Source organism: Halichoeres trimaculatus, unplaced genomic scaffold (assembly GCF_033239565.1).
Source record: "Halichoeres trimaculatus isolate MK-OKI-2021-1 unplaced genomic scaffold, fHalTri1.1 fHalTri1_scaffold_5, whole genome shotgun sequence".
Taxonomy (NCBI): domain Eukaryota; kingdom Metazoa; phylum Chordata; class Actinopteri; order Labriformes; family Labridae; genus Halichoeres; species Halichoeres trimaculatus.
In genome coordinates, this window is record NW_027437183.1 from 4,433,768 (window position 1) to 4,454,923 (window position 21,156).

Genomic DNA, 21,156 nt, shown 5'->3' on the forward strand with positions numbered 1-21,156 from the left:
TGTGTTTTTTAGCCATTAGCTTGTTTTTTAGCCTTTAGCTCATGTTTCAGTCTTTAGCTTGTGTTGTTTAGCCTTAAGATTGTGTTTTTTCACCTTTGGATCATGTTTTTTAGCCTTTAGCTCCTGTTTAAGCATTAAGCTTGTATAGCCTTTAGCCCGTGTTGTTTAGCCTTTAGCTCATGTTTTAGCCTTTAGCTCATGTGTTCACTTTAAGCTGGTGTTTTTTCACCTCTAGCTTGTGTTTTAGCCTTTAGCTCATGCTTTAGACAAAAGCTTGTATTTTTTGGCCATTACCTTTTTTTATTAGCCTCCAGCTCTCATGTTTTAGTCTTTAGCATATGTTGTATATCCTTCAGCTTGTGTTTTTTCGCCTAAAGCGCATGTTTTTTAACCTTTGGGTCATGTTTTTTCGCCTTTAGCTTGTGTTTTTTCGCCATTAGCTTGTTTTTTTTAGCCTTTAGCTTGTGTGTTAGCCTTTAACTAACGTGTTAGCCTTAAGCTTGTATTCTTTAGCCATAAGCTTGTTTATTTAGCCTTTAGCTCATTTTTCAGTCTTGAGCATTTGTTGTATAGCCTTGAGCTTGTGTTTTTTTGCCTTTAGCGCATGTTTTTTAACCTTTGGTTCATGTTTTTAGCCTTAAGCTAGTGTATTAGCCTTTAGCTCATGTTTTAGCCTTTTGTTTGTGTTTTGGCCTTGTGTTTCGCTGAAGGCTAATGACTGTATCACTCTATAACACAGGGGCTAATCTGTTTGTGCTAATGTTAATTCCAACCCACAGTCAGCAGTTATTCTGCAGTGGTCTGTTCAAACTTGAGAGTCTGTCAATAAAATGAAGAGTGAGGTTATGTTAGCTCTGATTGGTAGATGACTGGCAGGACATAACCAGGATTCACTAATGTTACACATTACAGACATGTCTAAGAGCACCGGGCTGCTAACTGTGCTAAATATAAACAGATACTAAACTACTTACAAACTGACAGTGTTTACCTGTTGTCATGTTAGCCTACAGATATGTCAGAGCACTGGGCTGCAGATAGCATTACATATAGCTAGCTGCTACAATGTTTGCTTGCTGTCACGTTTCAAACCATAGTGCTACATAAATACCCTACCTCGGCGCGTTGTATGTAGTAAAAAGTTGTTTTGAACAAAGAAAATTTGTTTTGATGAGATCTCCATTTAATTCCAAAACAAACACACACCTCACTAAAAGAAATTCACGACAGTGTGGAGACTCCGGGCCACAAGGTGGCGAGAGAGTGCAATTAAAACAGATCATCCTCATAGCATCTTTAATTTAACTACCATGAATCTGCAGGAAACTAAGAGTATATTACTGTAAGAATGTTCCAAGCTACATGCATGTTTCTGTTTGGTATAAAATGACTCTTGGCTCCGCCCACTGAGGTCAAACTCAACCAATTACATTGTTTCTGCTTTAGCCTTTAAACGGAATTGTTAAAGAACTTTAACTCTAATGACAAAATTTTATGCACAAACATTTATTCATATGATCATTAATGGATAAAACAAGTTAAATGAGTAGAAATAACCTCTGCATCTCATCTTGTGACCACCTTTTCCTCTAAATCTCACACCGCCTGAGCTTCACTCACCGTATCCCACAGTGGGCAGGCCCAGGTGCTTCATGCGGTTCTTGACCAGCTCGGACAGCTCCTGCCGCTCCGAGCGCCGGTACAGGTTGAGTCTCTGCTGTGAGATCCTCTCCGCTCTGCTCGACGGTTTGGCGCTCTTCCTGCTCAGCCGCCGTGCCCACTGCATGCTCTTCTTCCTCAGCAGCGGGTGCTCCGATTGGTCACTCGTGGTGGAGTTTCTGTGGGCCGTCTTCTCCTTCCAGGTGTCTCTGCGCTCCGAGTGCTCGGCTCCCTGCTCCACGTTGATGGACACCTGAGACTGGAGAGCAGCAGGCGGCGTTAACGCTGGATTCTCTGTTTGTCTGAAGGTTTTAATTCTTCATTTCTGTTTTTTGTTTCTAAAAACGCATCTGTGTGAGGAAATCTCAAGGTCTGAGGGATTTGAATTGTCCAGGTGACACATGTGGATCTTACCTGAGCTTGACTGTCCTTGCCCTGAAAGAGGAGACAGACAAACAAACATCCAAACAAAAAGAGATGCAATGAAAGATGGGGGCATCCAAAGCAAAACAAATCATCCACAGCCTCAAAAATCAGAGCAGAAAATAGTAAATATGACTGATTTACTATTTCATTCTTTCTGGAACGGTGGAAATTAACACCACAGAACACAAATTTCTCTGCCGGTGACGGTTAGTTTGTCAGGATTTTTTTTCACGCTCAAAGTGAAAATATTCTGACACTTTTTGTTGGTACTGCATCAAAACAACCAGAAACATAATGTTAATTTCCTTCTGTTGCTTGGCAGGAAACAAAGAAAGCAAAGAAAAACAAAAAGAAGCAAAGAAATGAAAATAGGATGAAGGAAAAAGGAGCGGTGCATTAAAAACTACGGAAGCCCTAAAACGCCAGATATTAGCTTCTTTTTATATGAATTTTTTTAATGACCTTGTAACCCAACATTATGTAATAACAACCCAACATGTAATGACAATACATTTTCACTTCCTTATGTAGCTACATCATGTAATAAGTTCTTACTTTTTATTTTGTAATCAGTGTGCAATATGTAAGAAGTTATTACATAATGCGGCAAATTTATTACATACTGTGTTCAAGAATTTTACCACAAATGCGGCGTTATTACATAATGAAGGGAAAACTTATTACATTATTATTATATATTGAGGCATTATTACATGATGTGGCATTTCAGACCTAAAAAACTATTAAAAAATAGCTAAAATAAGATAAAATGTAGAGATAATTAAAAAAATAGAAATAAAAGCTGAAAAAAAAATCAAAAATTTATATTTTACAAAATTATCATTTAATGTTTTTTTTTTTAGTTATAGTAGCCCTGAAAAGCCCATAGGCCCATTTTTTGCTTCTTAGAAAAAAAATCAGTTATTTATTTTTTTTTCAAAAAAATTAGACTTTTTTTTTCCATATTTCCTTGTGATTTATCGTTATCTCAGAAAGCACAAAGAAAAACAAAAACAGGCTTTTCTTACCTAATTCATGTGGGCAGTGGTAGAAAAGCATCAAGGCACACTTTGTTTTAACTATTAATATTGATAAACCGTCTGATTTAATTTCTAGATTGACAGAAACTGTTCAGATTTTCTTGGGAAAACCGGATTTTGCTTTAAGTTATGGTAAAAAGAAAATAGAAGTTGTGATTTCAGCAAAAATAAAAAAAATTAATAAATACATACATAAAAACTTGGTATCTTGAGAAAACTGACTTATTTTTTGTTTCCATGTTTCTTTGTGATTTATTGTTATCTCAAAAAGCGCAAAGAAAAACAAAAACTGGCTTTGCTTACTTAAATCATGTGAGCAGTGGCAGAAAAGCATCCAAGCAAACTTTGTCTTGGCTCGTGCTAGGGATAAACCGTCTAATTTAATTTCTAGATTGCCAGAAAATGTTCAGATTTTCTTGGGAAAACAGGATTTTGTTTTAAGTTATAGTAAAAAGAAAATAGAAGTTGTGATTTTGGAAAAAAACAAAGAAAAAAAAAGAAAGAAACTTGGTCTCTTGAGAAAACTGAGAAAATAAAATGTATTTTGTGATGACCTTTTAGGGCTTCCGTAAAAAACAGCTCGTAAGGCAAAACATAAGACAAAATGAGAAAATAAAATGTATTCTATGATGACCTTTTAGGGCCTCCGTTTGCAAGGCAAAACAAAACCAAAATTGGAAAATTGAAGTAAAAAAACAAATAATTTGATAGTAAATAATAATAAGGGCTATGAAAGGTGCATGTAAGAAAAGGAGGAACACCCGAGAGGAGAGGAGAAAAAGAAAACCTTGTAGTGTAGGAAGGGAGATGAGGAAAGTATCAAACCAGGATGAAGGGAATGAGGAAGCCAAAGCCAAACCAGAAGCCCAGAGCTGGATCATGTCTGGTGAAACTTGCCTCTGACGTGGAGAACATGTGCGACTCCGTGCGGTAGATCCCGATGGGGATCTCAGCGCTGGACGAACAGAGCTTCTGGAAGAGTCTGCCGTAAGTCCTGATCCACAGATCCTCCTCCGTGATCTTCATCTGAAGACCGATGAGGGAATAAGTTTGTGTTTTTATTGACAAACAGTTTCAAATCACCTCGGTCTCGTACTTACAGCACCCAGGTACCCAGAGCCCGGAGTGGTGTCCAGACCGAGGAGCAGCCGGATGATGGCGATCATGTAGTCTTTGACGAACGACTGTGAAGAAGCAGAGTGTCAGTCATCTTGTTTTATTTCTAACTCCATATTCAATCCCTCAGCCAGTGTTTCCTCCTCTACCTGGTAGAGCAGAGTGTCCAACATGCTGATGCTGAACACTCTGCCTGCAGCAAACGGCAGCCGGAACATGAAGGCCAGGTTGGAGCCCTTATCCCGCTCTATCTGCACAGAGACACAGAAACAGAGAGGAACAGGTATTAAAATCTCACTCCTCTCCTCTGGGCTTCCTGAACTTTTTCTTTTTCGCTTCATCACCAAGAAGACTGATGTGAAAATGAAAAGGTGGGCTGGTTTACTTTCACCTCTGAATGCTCTCAGGAAGGTAGATGGACTAGTTTTTAAAGAACAGTGAAGGTGAGAGGAAGTGCTGGAGGGAGGAGAAGAAACCATGAAGGATTCAGGAGACAGAAATGATTTATGGCTGAAGATTATGACACAACTCTCTCTTTTTTTGTACATTTCATTAAATTTATTAGATCTTAATACTTGGAAAACTTTGACTTCTGAGTTAAAGAGGGGGCATTCTGATTAAAGAGGGGGTATTCTGCTTTTCTATAATTAAACTTGGGTGTAAAATAACAATACTGGATGTTAGCTATACCTTCCCCTGAGACCTGTGGACCCAAGAGGCCCAGCTGCTGTCAGGAACTGTCTCAGTGACATCAACTGTTGGATGACAGATAATTTTCTTTAACTGAACAATCCCAAATCCAAAATAATTCTCTGTAATATACAAAATTCCCCCCTCCTACCGTCTTGTCTTGGTCCACTTTCAGCAAAAATAAAACCAACAGCCAGAAATCTTGGCGTTACTCTTGACTCTGACCTCACTTTCTCCACCCATGTTAATAAAACCATCCAGTCCTGCTTCTTTCATCTGCACTCCATTTCCAAAATGAACGAATACTCAGCCGACCAGACCTTAAAAAGATAATCCATGCTTTCATTTTTTCAAGGCTCGATTACTGCAACTCTGTCCTCCCTGGGTTAGATAAAAAATCCCTTTTCTCGCCTCCAACAAGTTCAAAATGCAGCAGCTAGGCTTTTAACTGGTTTTAGTAGACAACGTCACATCACTCCAGTTTTAGCTCCCTCCACTGGCTTCCTGTGAGTTTTAGAATTAATAATATTATTAAAAATGTTATTAATATTATTATTATTAATTATTATTAATTAATAATGTCCCTCTAACCCTAAAAAGAAACATTTCTATTGAGACCAAGCTTAGAGGAATAACAACAATTTGATTTGGTGGCACTCAGTGTGCACATTTGTTTCTTTTTTTTTTTTGCTTTTTTTTCCATAAATTGAAGCCAAGGAAATGCATTTGTCAGAGGAAAATAATACTCATAAAATGCATTTAAAAATCTACTTATGAAAATTAACTATGTTCCCTGCTGCTAAGGCTTTAATCTTTGATTTTTGCGTCGGTGGGCGAAGATAAGAAGGATGCGGGTGACAGGTTGATGAATTTCTGACGCCACATGTACGTTGATATTGACTGACAGCAGACAAAGGCAATGGTGATATCCCTCTTTCAGCTTTTGGATGAACGTCGATGTTCATCCAATCTTCTTTGAAGAAAGGAGACTACTACACTTTGGGGAGCAAGAGCCGATCAAATGTGTGACATCATCTCAATTTACAGGACATGGGAAAAAATTTATTAAAGGTCCCATATTATGCAAAAATCACTTGATTAAGTCTTTTAGTTAAATTTTTGGGCTTTCCTCCCAGCCCACAAAATGTGATATTTAATGACAAAACCTGTATTTAGTAGTGCTTGTGAATGTAAAATCCTGACCTAAAATGAGCTGTTTGGAATTTCCGGGGTTTGCTGATGTCAGCAATTCCCTTTTTTGACCAATCAGGAGCAAGTTTGACCTGATTGGTCCGCCGAAGCAGATACCTCCCAAACACTTGCCCACTCCCCTCCCTGCTGCTGCTCCAGAAGCCATCACTGCCATCACTGCTCTGTTTTTGGCTGTAAACAGCCACATAGTTCCATGCACAAGCTTCCCATCTCAGAAGAAGACAGACTAAGTGTCCAGAGTTCATTTATCAAGGAAATGTTCCAGCTACACTCAGTAAAACTGTGCATGTGTGTGCTAGTCACTTCACGGCCGACTGCTTTTCCACTTTGGACAGTCCAACAGAGGGCTAGCCAATAGACTGGTCCTGAATCCAGGCGGATTACCAACCACCCACCAACAAACCTGGGACCCTGGGAATGTGAGTATTTTAAATGCTGTGTGCTGTGGAGCAGATGTAAGAGCTTTTCTTTAGTGTCCCCCCCCCTGTCTCTGTGTTAGCTTCAGGATACTAACTTTATCTGTGGTTAGCCTGTTGTTTTAGCCTGTAATGTTACAGTAAACGAGCTTCGCTGTTTTCTTAACATTGTGGACTCGGAGCTTGTGGCGCCGCTCTCAGTGACGCTGAAGAGCGGGGCGGTATCAGCGGTGGCTCATTTACATATGAAGGCCACGCCCACTAAATCAGAGCGTTCTGAACAGAGGGGCTATGAGAGCCTGGAAACAATGCTGCTGTGCTTGATTTATTGGCTTTTTGGACCAAAACATGTTACTACCATTTTATGAAGACATCAATGATCCATATTAAACTGCAGAAAACATGGGACCTTTAAAATGCTGTGCAGTCCCGCACAAAGTGGGACACCTGGTCACTGTAGTTGGAAGGACAGGGTCTCAAACACCAAGGTCTGCCCCTCACAGGCCTCCAGAGGACTGACCAATCAGAGGGAAGGGGGAGCCTTGAAGAGACAGCAGCTAAAACACAGCGTCTCAGGCAGAGGCTGAAATAAGGGTTTTCTAAATCACCAGTGACAGAAAAATAGGGAGATAATTTGGGGGCACCAGAAGGACAGAATTAAGAGTAAAAAAATCAAATCCTTCATCTGTAGCTCATCTGTGTGAGGGGTAAAGAAGTAAAGTGTGTCTGAGTCTCACCTTCTCCAGTTTGGACAGAGCGAGTGAGTAGCAGTCCTTGGCTCTGAACTGCATGAACCTCATGTTGGACGGGTGTGTGAGCTCGGTGATGATGCTGAGGCTGGGGAACAACCTGAGGAGGAGGAGGAGGAGGAGCCAGAGGGAGGAGGAGGTCTCAGTACGGCAGTGATAAACACTTTTAATCATCGTTGTTAAAGCCTCTCTCTGTTACCTGAACATGGTCTGCACGTTGACGATGGTCTTGGCGTCGGCCATGTAGTCCTCCTCAGCGCTCATGGTGCTCTCCTTATCCACCACCACCAGGTTGTCGGCGTAGATTATGCCGCACTGAAGCAGGTTGTCCAAGCTGGTGACGAAAAACACGCTATGAATTCCTTTGAAAAGCTGGATTATCTACTTTAATCTGGCATTTTTCAGCATTTCATGGAATCATTGCACCATCTCACTCCTTTGTTTGACTGTAAAGTTTGATACGTTTCCCTGCGCAAAGCATCATTTGAGCCTTTTCTCAGATGCCAGTCATAGACTGAGTTTTCCTAGTAGGGGAGACCGGGTATGGTTGTAACAGCTTTTGCTTCAGCACCTCCAACTCATTGAATTTTTGAGTCAGAGTTCTCAAACTTTAATGCAAAGTTCCCTCAGGGAAATTTAATATCTGCTTTGATTAAGTTTCCTGTTTCCTCTGCTGGGAAAATCTGTGCTTGGCCCACGGCAAGAAGTGCTCATATGAAAACTCATAGAGCAGGTCTATAAAGTTTAAAGCTCTGCTCTAATAACTTCGTCTTTAACTGTGTTGGTGATAAAAAAATCCTTTATCAGACCCTAAGGGTTGGACTGCTTCACGTTCCTGAAAGATGAAATCTATATTGCAGTCAGCCGTGTTAATGAGGGATAATCGAGCACAGAGGTGAACACCAGCTGTGAGCAGGTTTTTAATAATCCAAACATACTTATCGATGGTGCCGGCCATGAAGTAAACCATGGGGAAGCAGCAGATCGCCTCTAAGAAGTGGTTGTCAGGCCTGCAGAGAAACAAAGAATAAGAATAAAGAGCAATTTATCGTCAACGAACACCAGAGACGGATGATCAGTACAGATTCAGTGATGTTTATTGAGCAATCTGATATGTTTAATATTTTATTAGAACAGGAGGATTCAGCACATTGGTTTGGAAACCTCTGAGTGGTTCAGTTAGCAGGAGCTTTAGTGCAGGTTATCTGTTTCAGCATCAGAAGTTTAATAAAACCTGCTGAGAGTCTGAGCAGAGAAAGGTCTGGATTACTGCTCCCACTGAATAAAGTCAAATCTAAGAAAGTATTGATGATGTGCATTGAGTTTCATGTATTATAACATTAACTCTATTTCAAGTAACTTGACATGCAAATTTTTATTTGATTTTTGTTCCCTGTTTACGAGCAGTTCTAGTGCAGCTGTTGTCTACAATATCTTGAAATTAGACATTTTTATGGACTTCTCAGGTGAATGCAGCACAGATGATGCCAAAAAGGGTAATTTTTTAAATTTAAAAAAAAAAATCTTGTTTGTTTTTATTTAAAGGAATTAGAAATGTGCTGGAGTTAATTTTCTTTATTTTTGCTCTTAACATCACCCCTCTTAAAATCCATTTTAATTCTATTTTTTTTTAAATATATTTTTAATGTATATGTGATTTGACTTAAATGTATTTATTTATGTATCTATATATATATATATATATATATATATATATATATATATATATATATATATATATATTTTAAGACTTAATGTTTCAATTTATAGCCTTACTCTATTTAAATATCTATTAGTTTTCTTTTCTATGCCAATATAATAATAATAATAATAATAATAATAATAATAATAATAATAATAATAATAACAATTATTATTATTATTATTATTATTTCATTATTGTTATCATTAATGATAAACTGTTTGTTTCTTTTTTCCATTGTAATTTTTTAGCTTTTCACTAATTTATTAATATTTTACATACGCACTATGCTTTAATTTTTCTTAATTTATAGTCTTACTGTATTTATATTTCCATATTTTATATATTTTTTTACCTTTTTATTATTAATTTTATTGTAATTATTATTATCATCATTGTTTTAATAATAATAAAAATAATAATTAAAAAATAATAATAATAATAATTATTATTATTATTATCATATTTATTATAAGTATTCTTCTTATTATCATTTTTATTATTTTCTTTTTTCTCCGTTTTATTTTGTTAGTTTTTCATAGTTTATGAATTTGAATGTCATTTCTTTTTCACTCATGTATGCATATGTTTGCCTCTAGTGCCAAAAATTAAATAAAAGGAATGTGGAAACTCAAAATAAAATAAATAAAATAAAAAAAAAAACAGGCAGGAGCATTTTCAAGAGTTTCCCAAGGCTCTATGCTAGGTCCTCGAGTTTGTTCTTTTTACCAACAATTTACATGGTTCTGTTTTTCTTTCGTATTCAGACGTAATTCAATTCGACAAATAGTTTGATGAGTAAATTTATCTTGTTTCATTTGAAAGCTTTTCTTACTAGCTACAAGTGATTCAGGCGTCATTTAATTTCTTTCTCTTAAAGCAGAGCCAGCCCAAAGCTGCGCTTCCATTGTCTCATCTTCACTGGAAGAGATTTGTTTTTAAAACGCAAAAAAACAATTTACACCCACATGCCGCTTCTACCATATGCTTTCACACTCATTTCCATTTCTGCAGAAGAAAGAAGTTGAAGTGAGTGAAAGTGTGTGTGGAGGTCTTACGGGTAGTCCAGCAGCAGCACGATGGGGTTCAGCTCCTTCCTGGGCCGGTAGTAAGCTCGCAGAGGAACGATGAAGTTATACAGACCGTTCCCCGCCGTCTCTGCCGACACGATGATCAGCTTGTTCTTAAAGCCGTACGCCTTGGCATCCTCAAAGCTGTTATGAGTGCAGCCCTGAATGCAGAGAGGTGAGGCAAGTGGTCAGCTCAGGTTTTTCTCTGCTGTGTGTGAGTTTGTGTCAGTGAGTGTGTGAGGAGTGGGGTTTTCAGGTGTGTGAGCTCACCTTGTCGAGGCGGAGGCAGCAGAACGGAGCTTTCTGTGGGAGGAGGTGGCAGAGAGTTGGAGAGCTGCCGATGTACGGAGAGTTGGGAGGGTAGCCCTTCACGAAACTGAGGAAGAGAAAGAGGATACGACATTAAAGAGGGGGTATTCTACTTTACACATACTTTAAACTATGATGAAGAATTCCCTGAATCTGTCTGTAAACTAATCAAGAAAAAGCACAAGATCTTCACAAGATCTAAACGAGGCCTCAAACACCAAGGTCTGCTTCCAGAGAGCTGGCCAATCAGAGGGGAAGGGGTTCATGGAGTTTGGAGCCTTAAAGAGACAGCAGCTAAACTGAAGTGTGTTGTTGGTGTCTAAATTCACTGGGATTCTGCATTTTTCTCTCCTCCTTTCTCAGCCCGGGGTATTTTCCACCAAGTCTTGATCCTGTTGGACCAGCTCGTGGGTTGTTTGTTAAGGGTCACTAAGACCCCTCGCCTCACCATGTTCTTACTACTTATTGTGACTGGGAATCCCGGCGCTTCTTGAGGACATCTGGAGCTGGTCAGTTCTTACTTTTTTCATCCTGGTGTGTGAACAACCTTATCTGCCATGCCAGCTTTAAGACTTCTTCTTTGGTTTAAAACTTGTCAGTCTGGCAACTCTTAATTAGGGATGGGTACAAAATTAGATACTTTTATAGGTAACGACTGAATTCTGTCTGTATTACCGATTCACGTAAAATCAAAAGGTTCCATGTTTCGGTACCTAAACTCATCCTTGTGACTGTGAGGGAGTGGGAGAGTAGATGACTTTCCATGCTGGACATGAACGCAGCATTACAAGTTAATATATTGACAAAAAAAAACAGGTTAAAATGAAAAACTCTGAGATTTTATTGTGTAAAAAAATAATAGTTATTACCACATAAACACACAAAAAAGCACCAAAAACTGGTACTGTTGAGTACCGGTACCAGTTGCCAGTTACCTACCATCGGCACCACAAGGTTTCAAATATGAAAGGTACCCATCCCTACTTTTAGGATGTGGTCACACCGGCAAACTGTACTGTGCTTAAGCACACGTCAACCCTAAAGTCTGGATCGGATCGCCAGGGTGATCGTAAGTGCGCCGAACGCAAGCGTGATTCACTTCTCTGCTTTGGCATCCTCCAGAGAAATGGACTTTAGCATGATTCACTTCACGCACAAGCGTGAGGACAGTGTGCATGATTGCTGCCATCGCTCCTCTCGACAATCATTTCAAACAATAGAAGGGTGTTAAATGGCTGTGTTGGAACAAAATGACAAAATATAAGACAAAAGTCCCCAAAAGTTGTACAGGGTTCCTACAGCTCAAGGCAAGTTAAATTTAAGACTTTTTAAGACTTTTTTAATGACGTTGGAAATCAAATTTACAAACAAGTCGACAACGAACCACAATTGAAACAAACAAAACTAACGAAAGCACCACATGAATTACCTGGATTAGAGACAACTTTAACCCAATGTTTATTTTACAAAAAGCATCACTTTTTGCTTTTTTTAACCCCATTTTTACAACTTTATGCCTATTTTGCCCCCATTCATCTTTTTTGGCCACTGTCAAAACCATTTTTGGAATTTTTACATGGTTTTTGAATTTTAATTTCAAATTTAATTCTCAATTTTGCTGCCATAATCTATTTTCCTGAGCCACTTTTGGATTTTCTTTTGGCAATTTTTCCTCATTTTTTTCTATCTCCAGGCACCTTAGGTAGAACCAAGACATGCATCTGCTTTTAAAGTTCCTGGTCCAACCACATCACTGTTTTGTTAGTTTTGCTATTGTGATTACACAATGTTACCACAAGAGTAATCAGGAAATTATTTAGAAAAATAGATAAATGTTACTTAATTTTTTTTTTCCTTCAAACTAACATAAATCTTACCAATGTGTTCAAATTTTTAAGACTTTTGAAATTTGGATTTAAGACTTTTTAATGCCAGTTCAGGCCTTATTTTTAGAGTTATGAATTCAATGCCTTTTAAGACTTTTCAAGGATCCGTGGGAACCCTGTTGTATCAGTGTTGCCTGTATCGCATTGTGTTCACTCTGATGAGATCACACTTTGTGTAAACAGACGCTTCACGATGACGTAGGCGGGCCATATGTGACTGACGCCCGCTAAAGGCTGGTTCATTTTGGAGTTGTGTGACAGCTGGCCATACTCTCCAGCGGGGGAACGGTGCTGCAGGGGCCAGTAGTGCTTGAACATGGCACGGTTTGAATGGCCAGTGTGAAAGGGAGTCAAGAGGAGGTTTTGGTCCCGTAGCTTCTCTCTTAGTAGACCTAAATTATTCTCTGATCCTTATTACTCTACACCAATATTGGAGCACCACTCTTGATCAACATGCCTGACTTCCAGATTTGACTCAAGTTTTAGCATCTCCACCTCAGCTTCTTGCACTGTTTGTATCCTGTCTTCAGGTTCAGAGCTTCTGTTTTCACCCTCCTCTTCTCAACTGTTAGTTGACTTTCTGTCGTCTTTGTTTTCTTGGAGACTGTTTGCATTTTCCATCGGTAGGTTACCTCCTCTGGCTTGGGGTTACTCTTCTTTCCTGCCCTGTCTTTGGACATTTTACTAATTGGTTAAGGGCGTTCTTTGATATCTGTCTTCCCAGTTTCATATCATCAACCCCTTATATGTATTTGACAGTTTTTGGTTGGTCTCATCCTCAGAAAGTTGGGGTTAAAGAAGAAAAGTCAGGACGCTCTGGACCTGACTTCTATCTACTACTAACTAACAGAAGTTTTCTAAAACACTAGTGAGAAAAGAAGGGGATTTTTTTAGAGCTGGGAATCTTATAAAGACACTACGGAGGCACCAAAGAGACATTTTAAAGCCTTTAAAGTATAACAGCTAAACAAGTTACTCAAGTTTCAAGCTTTACAGTCTCATTTCTGCTCAATAACAACATCAGGAAGAATCAGATTTCGATTTGGTCTCTTTAGTTTTAATCGTGTCTCATTACGTTGAGCAGCAACTGTTTCTGCAGCCTTTGATTTACAGCACGCCAGCTGCAATTACCTTTATCGCTGTCACCTCTGGTTTTCCAATGAAAGAGTCTGATGGGTGCATTTACAGCCTGACACAGCCAGGTGGCACTGTGGGGCTGTTAGAGAGACTGCTGCTCCCTCACCTGACACATGTTTGAGGAAAGAGTCTGCTCAGATGTCATGAGAGGACAGACTAAGAGGTTAGGAGAGAGATGAGTGAAACTTTATCACACCTAACATCATCCCAGGTGTTTAATCGGACAGATCGCAGAGACGATAAAGACATAAACTGATTCCTCTGACTCTCATGGCGGTTATCTGTCGAGTCAGGTGATGGATGATCCTTGAGGTGCGAGGAGCGCGGTGGAGACACGCAACAGCACCTTCACTCAGCGGGGAAAGTGCTGACCTTCCCGCCGTGACACACACATCCATCACTGCCACTCCTGCACCTTAAAGCATCATGACACACAGATTACACGCCACTACCAACGCCATCCATCTCTCCTCCTACAGCCGCTGAGACGTGACGAAGACGAGGCGAGGACGGGGACAGGTGGGATCAATCAAACATGAGGCCCAGGACGCTGCAGCTCAGTTACTGCTCAGGTCTGTTTGATGTCACTTACTCTGACCCCACCGAGCCCTCCTCGTCTGATTGGTTCGTCTCGTCCTCTGATTGGTCGCTGAGGAGGTCGCAGGGTAGAATGGCGGAGGAGTCTGCGATCTCCAGAACTGGCGCGATGCTCGGTCTGCGGCTGCCCGCGCCGTTCTCCGTGGGCAAGGTCAGCTTGCTGCTCTCCTCCGGCGGGTCAGGGTTCTGGAGATCGATGGCTACAGTGCCTGAAACATCCAATCAGGTTACAGCATGAGCGGCTGTCAGGAAAAGCATGTGCAGCAGTTTTATTCAAATACTTGAGCGACAACACGAGGAAGCCATGACCGTGTAATCTCAGAGCACAGCGCGGCGCTCAGGGCTCTTTTCACGCTGAGCGGCGCTGATAAGGTCCAAGTTTAGCTTATTCAGCATTAGCTGCTAACAACCAACCAGCGTCCTTCAGCTTGACTCTCTCTGACCTTGAGGAAGATTAAAACCATTTATCAGAGTCGCTGTGAGCCGAACCAGCTGTAACCTCCCTTTAAACGAGCTGAGCCCCCACAGCGCCTCACTTCTATGAACAGTTTTAATCTAAAACCTGATCCATTAAAGTCTGAGGAGCTGGATTTTGTGACAGAAACTGAATAAAGCTGCTGCCTGTCTTGGAAAAGAGGTTTTTTTTAATCTCAATAGGTCTAACCTGGGTAAATAATGGTTAATTAAATAAAAAATAAATTTAAACAGAGGCTAAATTTGATATAAAACCCTGCAAAGAGCAAATGTTTGATCTGTTTTTCCCAGTTGGAGACGACTGAGGCGACTGAACCAGGATAACGACGGTATTAGTGAAGGAACATTAATTCATTTTAATTAATTTGGAAAGTAACCTCACTCTTCATTGTATTGACAGACTCTCAAGTTTGAACAGACCACTGCAGAATAACTGCTGACTGTGGGTTGGAGTCAACACAGGTTAGGCCTAATGCTCATGTTTTATAGCATTTAGCTCACATTTTAGACTTTAGCTTGTGTTTTTTTTGCCTTTAGCTTATGTTTTTTAGCCTTGAGCTCATGTTTAAGCCCTTAGCTTGTGCTTTAGCCCTTAGCCAGTGTTATTAAGCCCGTAGCTCATGTATTTTTTAGCCTTAAGCTTGTGTTCAAGCCCTTGCCTCATGTTTTTTTAGCCTAAAGCCCATGTTTTTTAAGCATTTAGCCTGCATTTTAGCCTTAAACTTGGGTTTTTCAGACTTAAGGTTATGTTTTTGCATTAAGCTCATGTTTTAGCCTTCAGACCTTTTTTTATTCTTAAGATTGTGTTTTAGCCTAAAGCATGTGATTTTTAGCCTTTAGCTTGTGTTTTAGCCTTTATCTCGTGTTTTTTAGCCTGAAGCCAATGTTTTTCAAGCCATTAGCTTGTGTGTTAGCCCAAAGCTTGTGTTTTAGCCTATAGCTTGTCATTTAGCCTTCAGCCTGTGTTTTTAGCTTTTAGCTTGCTCTTCAGCTCGTGATTTTTAGCCCTTAGTCTGTGTTTTGAGCCTGTAGCATGTGTTTTTAAGCCTTTGGCTTTTGTTTTAGCCTCCAGCTGATAATTTTAAGTCCTTAGCTTGTGTTTTAGCCCTTAGCCTGTGTTTTTTAGCCTGTAGCTCATGTGTCTTAGGCTGTGGCACATGTTTCTTAGCTTTGAGCTTGTTTTTTAGCCTTTGGTTTGTGCTTTTTAGCCATTAGATTCTGTTAAGCCTTTAGCTCATATTTTTTTTGGCATTTAGCTTGTGGTTTACCCTGTTGCTTGTGTGTTTTAGCCTTTAGCTCGTGCTCTTTCTCTTTTCTGTTTGTCTTTCTTCTGCTCTTCTGTTTTTTTTTTCTGATTTTCAGACTTTTGCTTGTGTTTTAGCATTTAGCTTGTTTTTTTTTTCCTTAAGCTTATGTTTTTTAGCCTTTAGCTTGTCATTTAGCCTTTAGCCTAAGTGTGTTTCTTAGCCTTGAGCTTGTTCTTTAGCTTGTAATTTTTAGCCCTTAGTCATTGTTTTTTAGCCTGTAGCTTGTGTTTTAGCCTGTAGCTCGTGCTCTATCTCTCTCTTGTTTATCTTTCTTCTGCTCTTCTGTCCTTTTTCTGTCTGTCAGTTATGCTCCAGTGTCCACCATCACTACAAAATTAATCACAGAAATGGATTTCAACAGAGGAAAACACAGATCTCTCTTCTCACTTTAAAACTTTGTCAGCCGGCTTGGTGTTGTCATAGAGATTTCAACGTGCCTTGAATCAATACAGTCCTGCTCAACCTGTTTAGAAAGCTAACAGCTGTAGAGATGTTCTTGTGTTTTGCAAAGCGTCTTAAGATAAAGTCTGTTGTGATTCAGTGTTATAGAAATAAACACTGATTGATATTTTCCCATGTTTTCCATAGGGTTGTGTGTCTTCCAACATGTTTTTCTTGTCTCCATATTAAGTCACAATCATGTTGTTCTGGATGAATGATGGGCACCAAATAATCTGAATGTAGGTGACAGCGAGCTCGATCTTCATCTGACTGCTTCTAACCAGTTATGATGTTTTCTATCGGCGTGCATCACCTAACAGCCTCTGGACACTGGTCTGCACTGCCTACCTGTGGACTCAACCCCAGCGTTTCCTTATCTTTAAAGTGATTTTTAATTTGCTTTCTCCACACTCTAATTTAATTCTTGTGAAATCTGCTGGAAGCTTCAGCCTTTTCTCTCTGACCCAGTTTCCAGTCCTCTGCTCCTGTAGCCTGGAGTCTGCTGCAGGAGGGTTTGGGTTTTAGTGAGCTCATCTCTTTAGATGTTTTTAAAGCCGACTGAAGGAGCTGGGGGAAGATGCAGCTCTGCTTTTTGATGCTTTGACTGATGACTTTGTGTCATGTGATTCAGGAAATGTTGGCACTGGTCTTGGCCATTGACTGTATATAGAGTGGACAGTGTTGCTCTGCCATTTACCATTGTACAGGTTCAAAGCCAAAATACAGACGCCACCATTGGCAGCTGTTGTGTAGCCAGAGTCTGCGCGGTAGAGGCTACGAGAGGATGTGAGTGGAGCCAGATGACGAAAATAATATTATATTTTTCTTTCAAGAGTCTAATCTCTTCTTGGCTCTCCCTCCCGACTTATTTTACTCCCTGAAAGAGCTGTCAATCATCGTTAAATCTGACATAAACATTTGTCTTCTATGTGCGCTAGACACTGTTTAATGCAATTGAAGATTCTTTTCAGAGTGCAGGATACAAATGTCAAGCTGTCAAAGATCTACCCCAACACTAGTGACAGTTGTAACAGGTGTAAACAATCTCCTGCTAACCACACACATATGTTTCGGTCCTGCCCAAACCTCACTGATTTTTGGCGCCAAATTTTCGACACCCATCCTGGACCACATACGATTAGAAAAGATCAGATTCTCCCTTGCATAATCGAGAAATAACTTCAACAAAACCTGGCAGCCTTTCTTTGTATCTTTTGTTTGTTTGTTGCTTTCTTCATCTTTATTTTGTTATATTTGTTTGCCAGGTATTTTGTTTTCTTGCGTTCTGTGAATTAATTTATTTTGGTTGTTGGTTAAGGGGCGCGATAATGACTAGTGGGTGGGATCCTGTGCTATTAATGATATACAGCTGCCTAAAGAGATTTCTGTCACCATGTCCAGCTTTTTTTAAATATGTATTTTTTGTGCCTTTCTATCTCGAAACAAACCAGTACACCTGTCTTTAATTCACCTTATAATTCCTACTTTCGGCTGTGTTAGAAAACGCAATAAAGAAATGTTTGAAAGCTAAATCTGACACAAACCTTTTTTTTAACCTCTAAAAAATTATTAAAACAAAACTTTTCCAAAAAAAGAGGACCTGAATACAAGACAGCCAAATGATATCTTCAAATCACCACAACAATCAGACATGAGGAACATTTCTACCAGGTGAATTAATTTCTCAAAGTTTGACCACAGCCCATCTGGAATGACTGGGGAGATGGATTATTTGACCTATACTGCAGCCAGCCACCAGGGGGAGCAGTTTTTGTCCATTTTTTTGCAGTCTATGGTCTTGGCCAGCAGGACAGTGGACAGTGTTTTTGGCAGCTAGGTTTCAGGATTAAAACCTCCATAATCCACCACCTGAATAGTAGGCTATAGGTTTTGTCTTCACATTACCATAAGTTTAGACTTTCACCATTTATTTATTGCAAAGGGTCGAAAAAAACTGCAAAAGGTTGCTGAGCTGGGATACAGATATCACTGTGCAATGTGTAAACAGACCTAATATTGCTTCTTCTTTAAAGACTCAGAATATAAGCGAAGATAAGTTTGTTGTATCTTTAGGGATTGCCTTTTTTAGCTTCAGAATTAATCATTTTAAGAAACTTATTGGTTAGAATGTGATGCGGTAAAGTCTTAAAAATGTGTCAATCACATCGTTTAAATTCAAACTTTCTAATCTTTTTCTGAAACTGCATGGTTAACTTTAGGGATAAAAGCTGCAGACCTTCAGAATCAAACACCCATCCCTTGTTGTAAATACAAGTAATACGATGTATGCAGGAAATAGAAATAGGATATATGTACGATGCATATATCATTTCTGCAGAAATGCTGATTTCAGCTCAAAAGGTGTCATAAAAAAACAACAATAACAAAACTTAACTTGAATTTTTGCAGTGAATTAAACAAACTTGGTAAATTAGAGTAAAAAAAGTGATGCATCATGAACAAACTTACCATATGAAGTGGCCTGATCAACTTTCACACGTCAAAGAAAAAGCACAACACAAAGATGTCAGCCCAGAAAGAAAAACATGCAGAACTCAGCAAAGCACACTGAGGCAGCAGCCGTCCAAGAGTGATCAGAGTGAGCGCTATAACGTTATGAACATTTTCAAAGGGTTTAACAGACTTTTATTGTGAAGGAATCAGGTTGGACGTGTCTTTCTTACCCATGCTGGCGATGATGCTGTGCACAGGCAGCCTGGAGGGGGCGTCATAGAGCCCGCTGACAGGCAGACCTTTGTTGTGCTTCTCCTCCTGCTTGAAGATGAAGGCCGAGTTCTCCTCCTTGGTGATGTTGATGTAGTAGCAGGTGTCTGCAGCAGCCATGATGTGTCTGGGGCCGGGGTTCAGCAGGATGCTCTTGTTGTCTTCTCTCTTCACGCCGATCAAACACACGCCGTACCTGGACACAAACGCCAGTTACTACCACCTACAGTATGAATTCAGAGAGCGTGCTTCTCTTTGGGATCTGCGTACTTCTTATGAGCGTGGAAGGAGGCGTAGGTGAAGCTCTTCCCGTCGTACTCGCCGAAGAATTTGCTGTCGCACAAGCGGATGTGGTAGACCTCGTTTCCAGAGCAGCGCCCGTACGTCCTCTGCCACTGCTCCGGGGACAACTGACCCTCCCTGAAACAGCAGGAAACGTTAGCATAGCTTCTTAAAGCGCCGGAGAATGCAGATTCAAACCAGCCGGTGTTTGCTCAGGAAGATTTAATGACAAGAGACATAATTACTTGAATTTTAACAGCACTTAGTTACACCACTGAGTTCATGACATTGAATAATATAGCTATGAAAACCATGTATCTGAATTTATTTCTCCTGAATTAACCTATTGAAAATTCAAGTTTCATAACTCAACAACAAAAAGATTCAGGTTGCTCAAACTCAGGCTACCCAGGACAGGAAAGGCAATATATTGAAAAACGGGACTGTTACAATGGAGGTCTAACTGTTGACACATGCTGATAGCTGTTGAGAGTTGCTACATGATCCCAACAACAGAGGGCGCCAGCTTTTTGTAAAGCCAGTGACAGCAGAGACACACTGACAGGAGCTACCGGAGCTATGGACAGGATATGAGAAACAGGAGGCGCACTGATTGTCCAGAGCAAAGTGGACCAAACTGAGAATTGGGGCGGGGTTATGATGCTAATTTTAGGGTGATGATGGTCAAAGCAGCAGGAACCTAAAACAACTGTCAGAAAGCCAAAAAATATGGAGTTACGGAGTGTATTGTCTGAATATCACACATCTAAAAGATCATCTGAAAAATGGGTACTGAAATGGGAGTTTGCTGAGAAACACAACAAAGCCTTGCTCAATACCAGAGCTGTCACCTGAATTACATTTAACACTCAGATCTTAATGTTAAGATTGTATTTAAAGAGAAAAAAAGTTTCTTATAGTCATGTCAATACGTGGTATTACTCTTCCTGTCCTGTCCTGCGTAGCCCCATAAACTGTATTCAGGGGCCGTTTACACGAACAACGGTTTTAGGGTGAAACGCAAAAGTTTTGTTGCGTTTTAGCCTCGCGTTTACACAGAAACAGCGTTTCAGCCGACCTAAAATACAAACTTTTGAAAACGGCCTCCAGAGTGGGATTTTTCTGAAACGCTCCCGACACCATAGCCGTGTAAACAGTAAGCCGGCATTTTCAGCGGAAACGCTGACGTCACACTCTGCCTCACGCGTGCGCATTAAACAGTCCAACAGTACCATTGTTACGATCATCTTGGTCTACCGTGCTGTGCTTGTGCTGCTGAATCTGCTGAATCTGCTGACTGTCTTTAACAAAATGTGCATCTTTTGCTCCACTTATTAATTAAGCATTCACCAAAACACCAGATGATCAGCTCAACTTTACTTTGGTGGAGATCTCCCAAAAGCGGCTTCTGGACAAGACAGTTATAGCACCAGCTACAGGCCTGGCATGCTTACTGCAGCGTTTCCAGTTCATCAGCATTTCCGTGTAAACGCAGATTTTTTTCACTGCATTTTAGCCTTTTTCAGATGAAACGTTGTTGTGTAAACGGGGCCATAGAGTGGACAGCGTGGCGCCACCATTCACTAATGTACGGTTTTAAAGCCAAAATACCCCCGTCACAGGCGCAGCCATTGGAAGGCAGAGTCTGCGCAGTAGAGGCCATGAGAGAATCTGAGTGGAGTCGGGTGACAAAAATAATCCATTTTTTTCTTTTGAGAGTCTGATCGCTTCTTGACTCTACCTCCCAACATATTTTACAATCCCCAAAAAAAACTACACAAGAACGGCCGAAGTCAACCATCGTTAAACATGACATAAAACCTTGTTTTTAACCTTGTATAACTAATGAAAATGATACTTTTCAGAAAAAGAGGACTTGAATACAAGGCAGCCAAATCATATCTTCAAATCACCACAAC

The 21,156-nt window shown here is 40.1% G+C and overlaps 1 protein-coding gene across 21 annotated transcripts in view; it reads right to left on the reverse strand.

The window, feature by feature from the left end:
* Nucleotides 1–21,156, reverse strand: part of kcnt1b (potassium sodium-activated channel subfamily T member 1b) — a 146,391-nt gene that overhangs the window by 14,522 nt on the left and 110,713 nt on the right. For 11 of the 21 annotated variants that reach the window (XM_074670421.1, XM_074670428.1, XM_074670418.1 and 8 more), the window contains 14 exons: nucleotides 19,226–19,375; nucleotides 18,916–19,151; nucleotides 18,701–18,721; nucleotides 14,005–14,218; nucleotides 10,351–10,456; nucleotides 10,069–10,241; nucleotides 8,247–8,318; nucleotides 7,508–7,642; nucleotides 7,297–7,408; nucleotides 4,391–4,492; nucleotides 4,226–4,309; nucleotides 4,023–4,151; nucleotides 2,074–2,094; nucleotides 1,621–1,918 (listed from right to left, as the gene is read on the reverse strand). In XM_074670421.1, the coding sequence (XP_074526522.1) occupies nucleotides 1,621–1,918; nucleotides 2,074–2,094; nucleotides 4,023–4,151; nucleotides 4,226–4,309; nucleotides 4,391–4,492; nucleotides 7,297–7,408; nucleotides 7,508–7,642; nucleotides 8,247–8,318; nucleotides 10,069–10,241; nucleotides 10,351–10,456; nucleotides 14,005–14,218; nucleotides 18,701–18,721; nucleotides 18,916–19,151; nucleotides 19,226–19,375 (1,853 nt within the window). The remainder of the gene's footprint in view (nucleotides 1–1,620; nucleotides 1,919–2,073; nucleotides 2,095–4,022; nucleotides 4,152–4,225; nucleotides 4,310–4,390; nucleotides 4,493–7,296; nucleotides 7,409–7,507; nucleotides 7,643–8,246; nucleotides 8,319–10,068; nucleotides 10,242–10,350; nucleotides 10,457–14,004; nucleotides 14,219–18,700; nucleotides 18,722–18,915; nucleotides 19,152–19,225; nucleotides 19,376–21,156) is intronic. The other 10 variants (XM_074670437.1, XM_074670430.1, XM_074670419.1 and 7 more) reach the window with 3 other exon arrangements.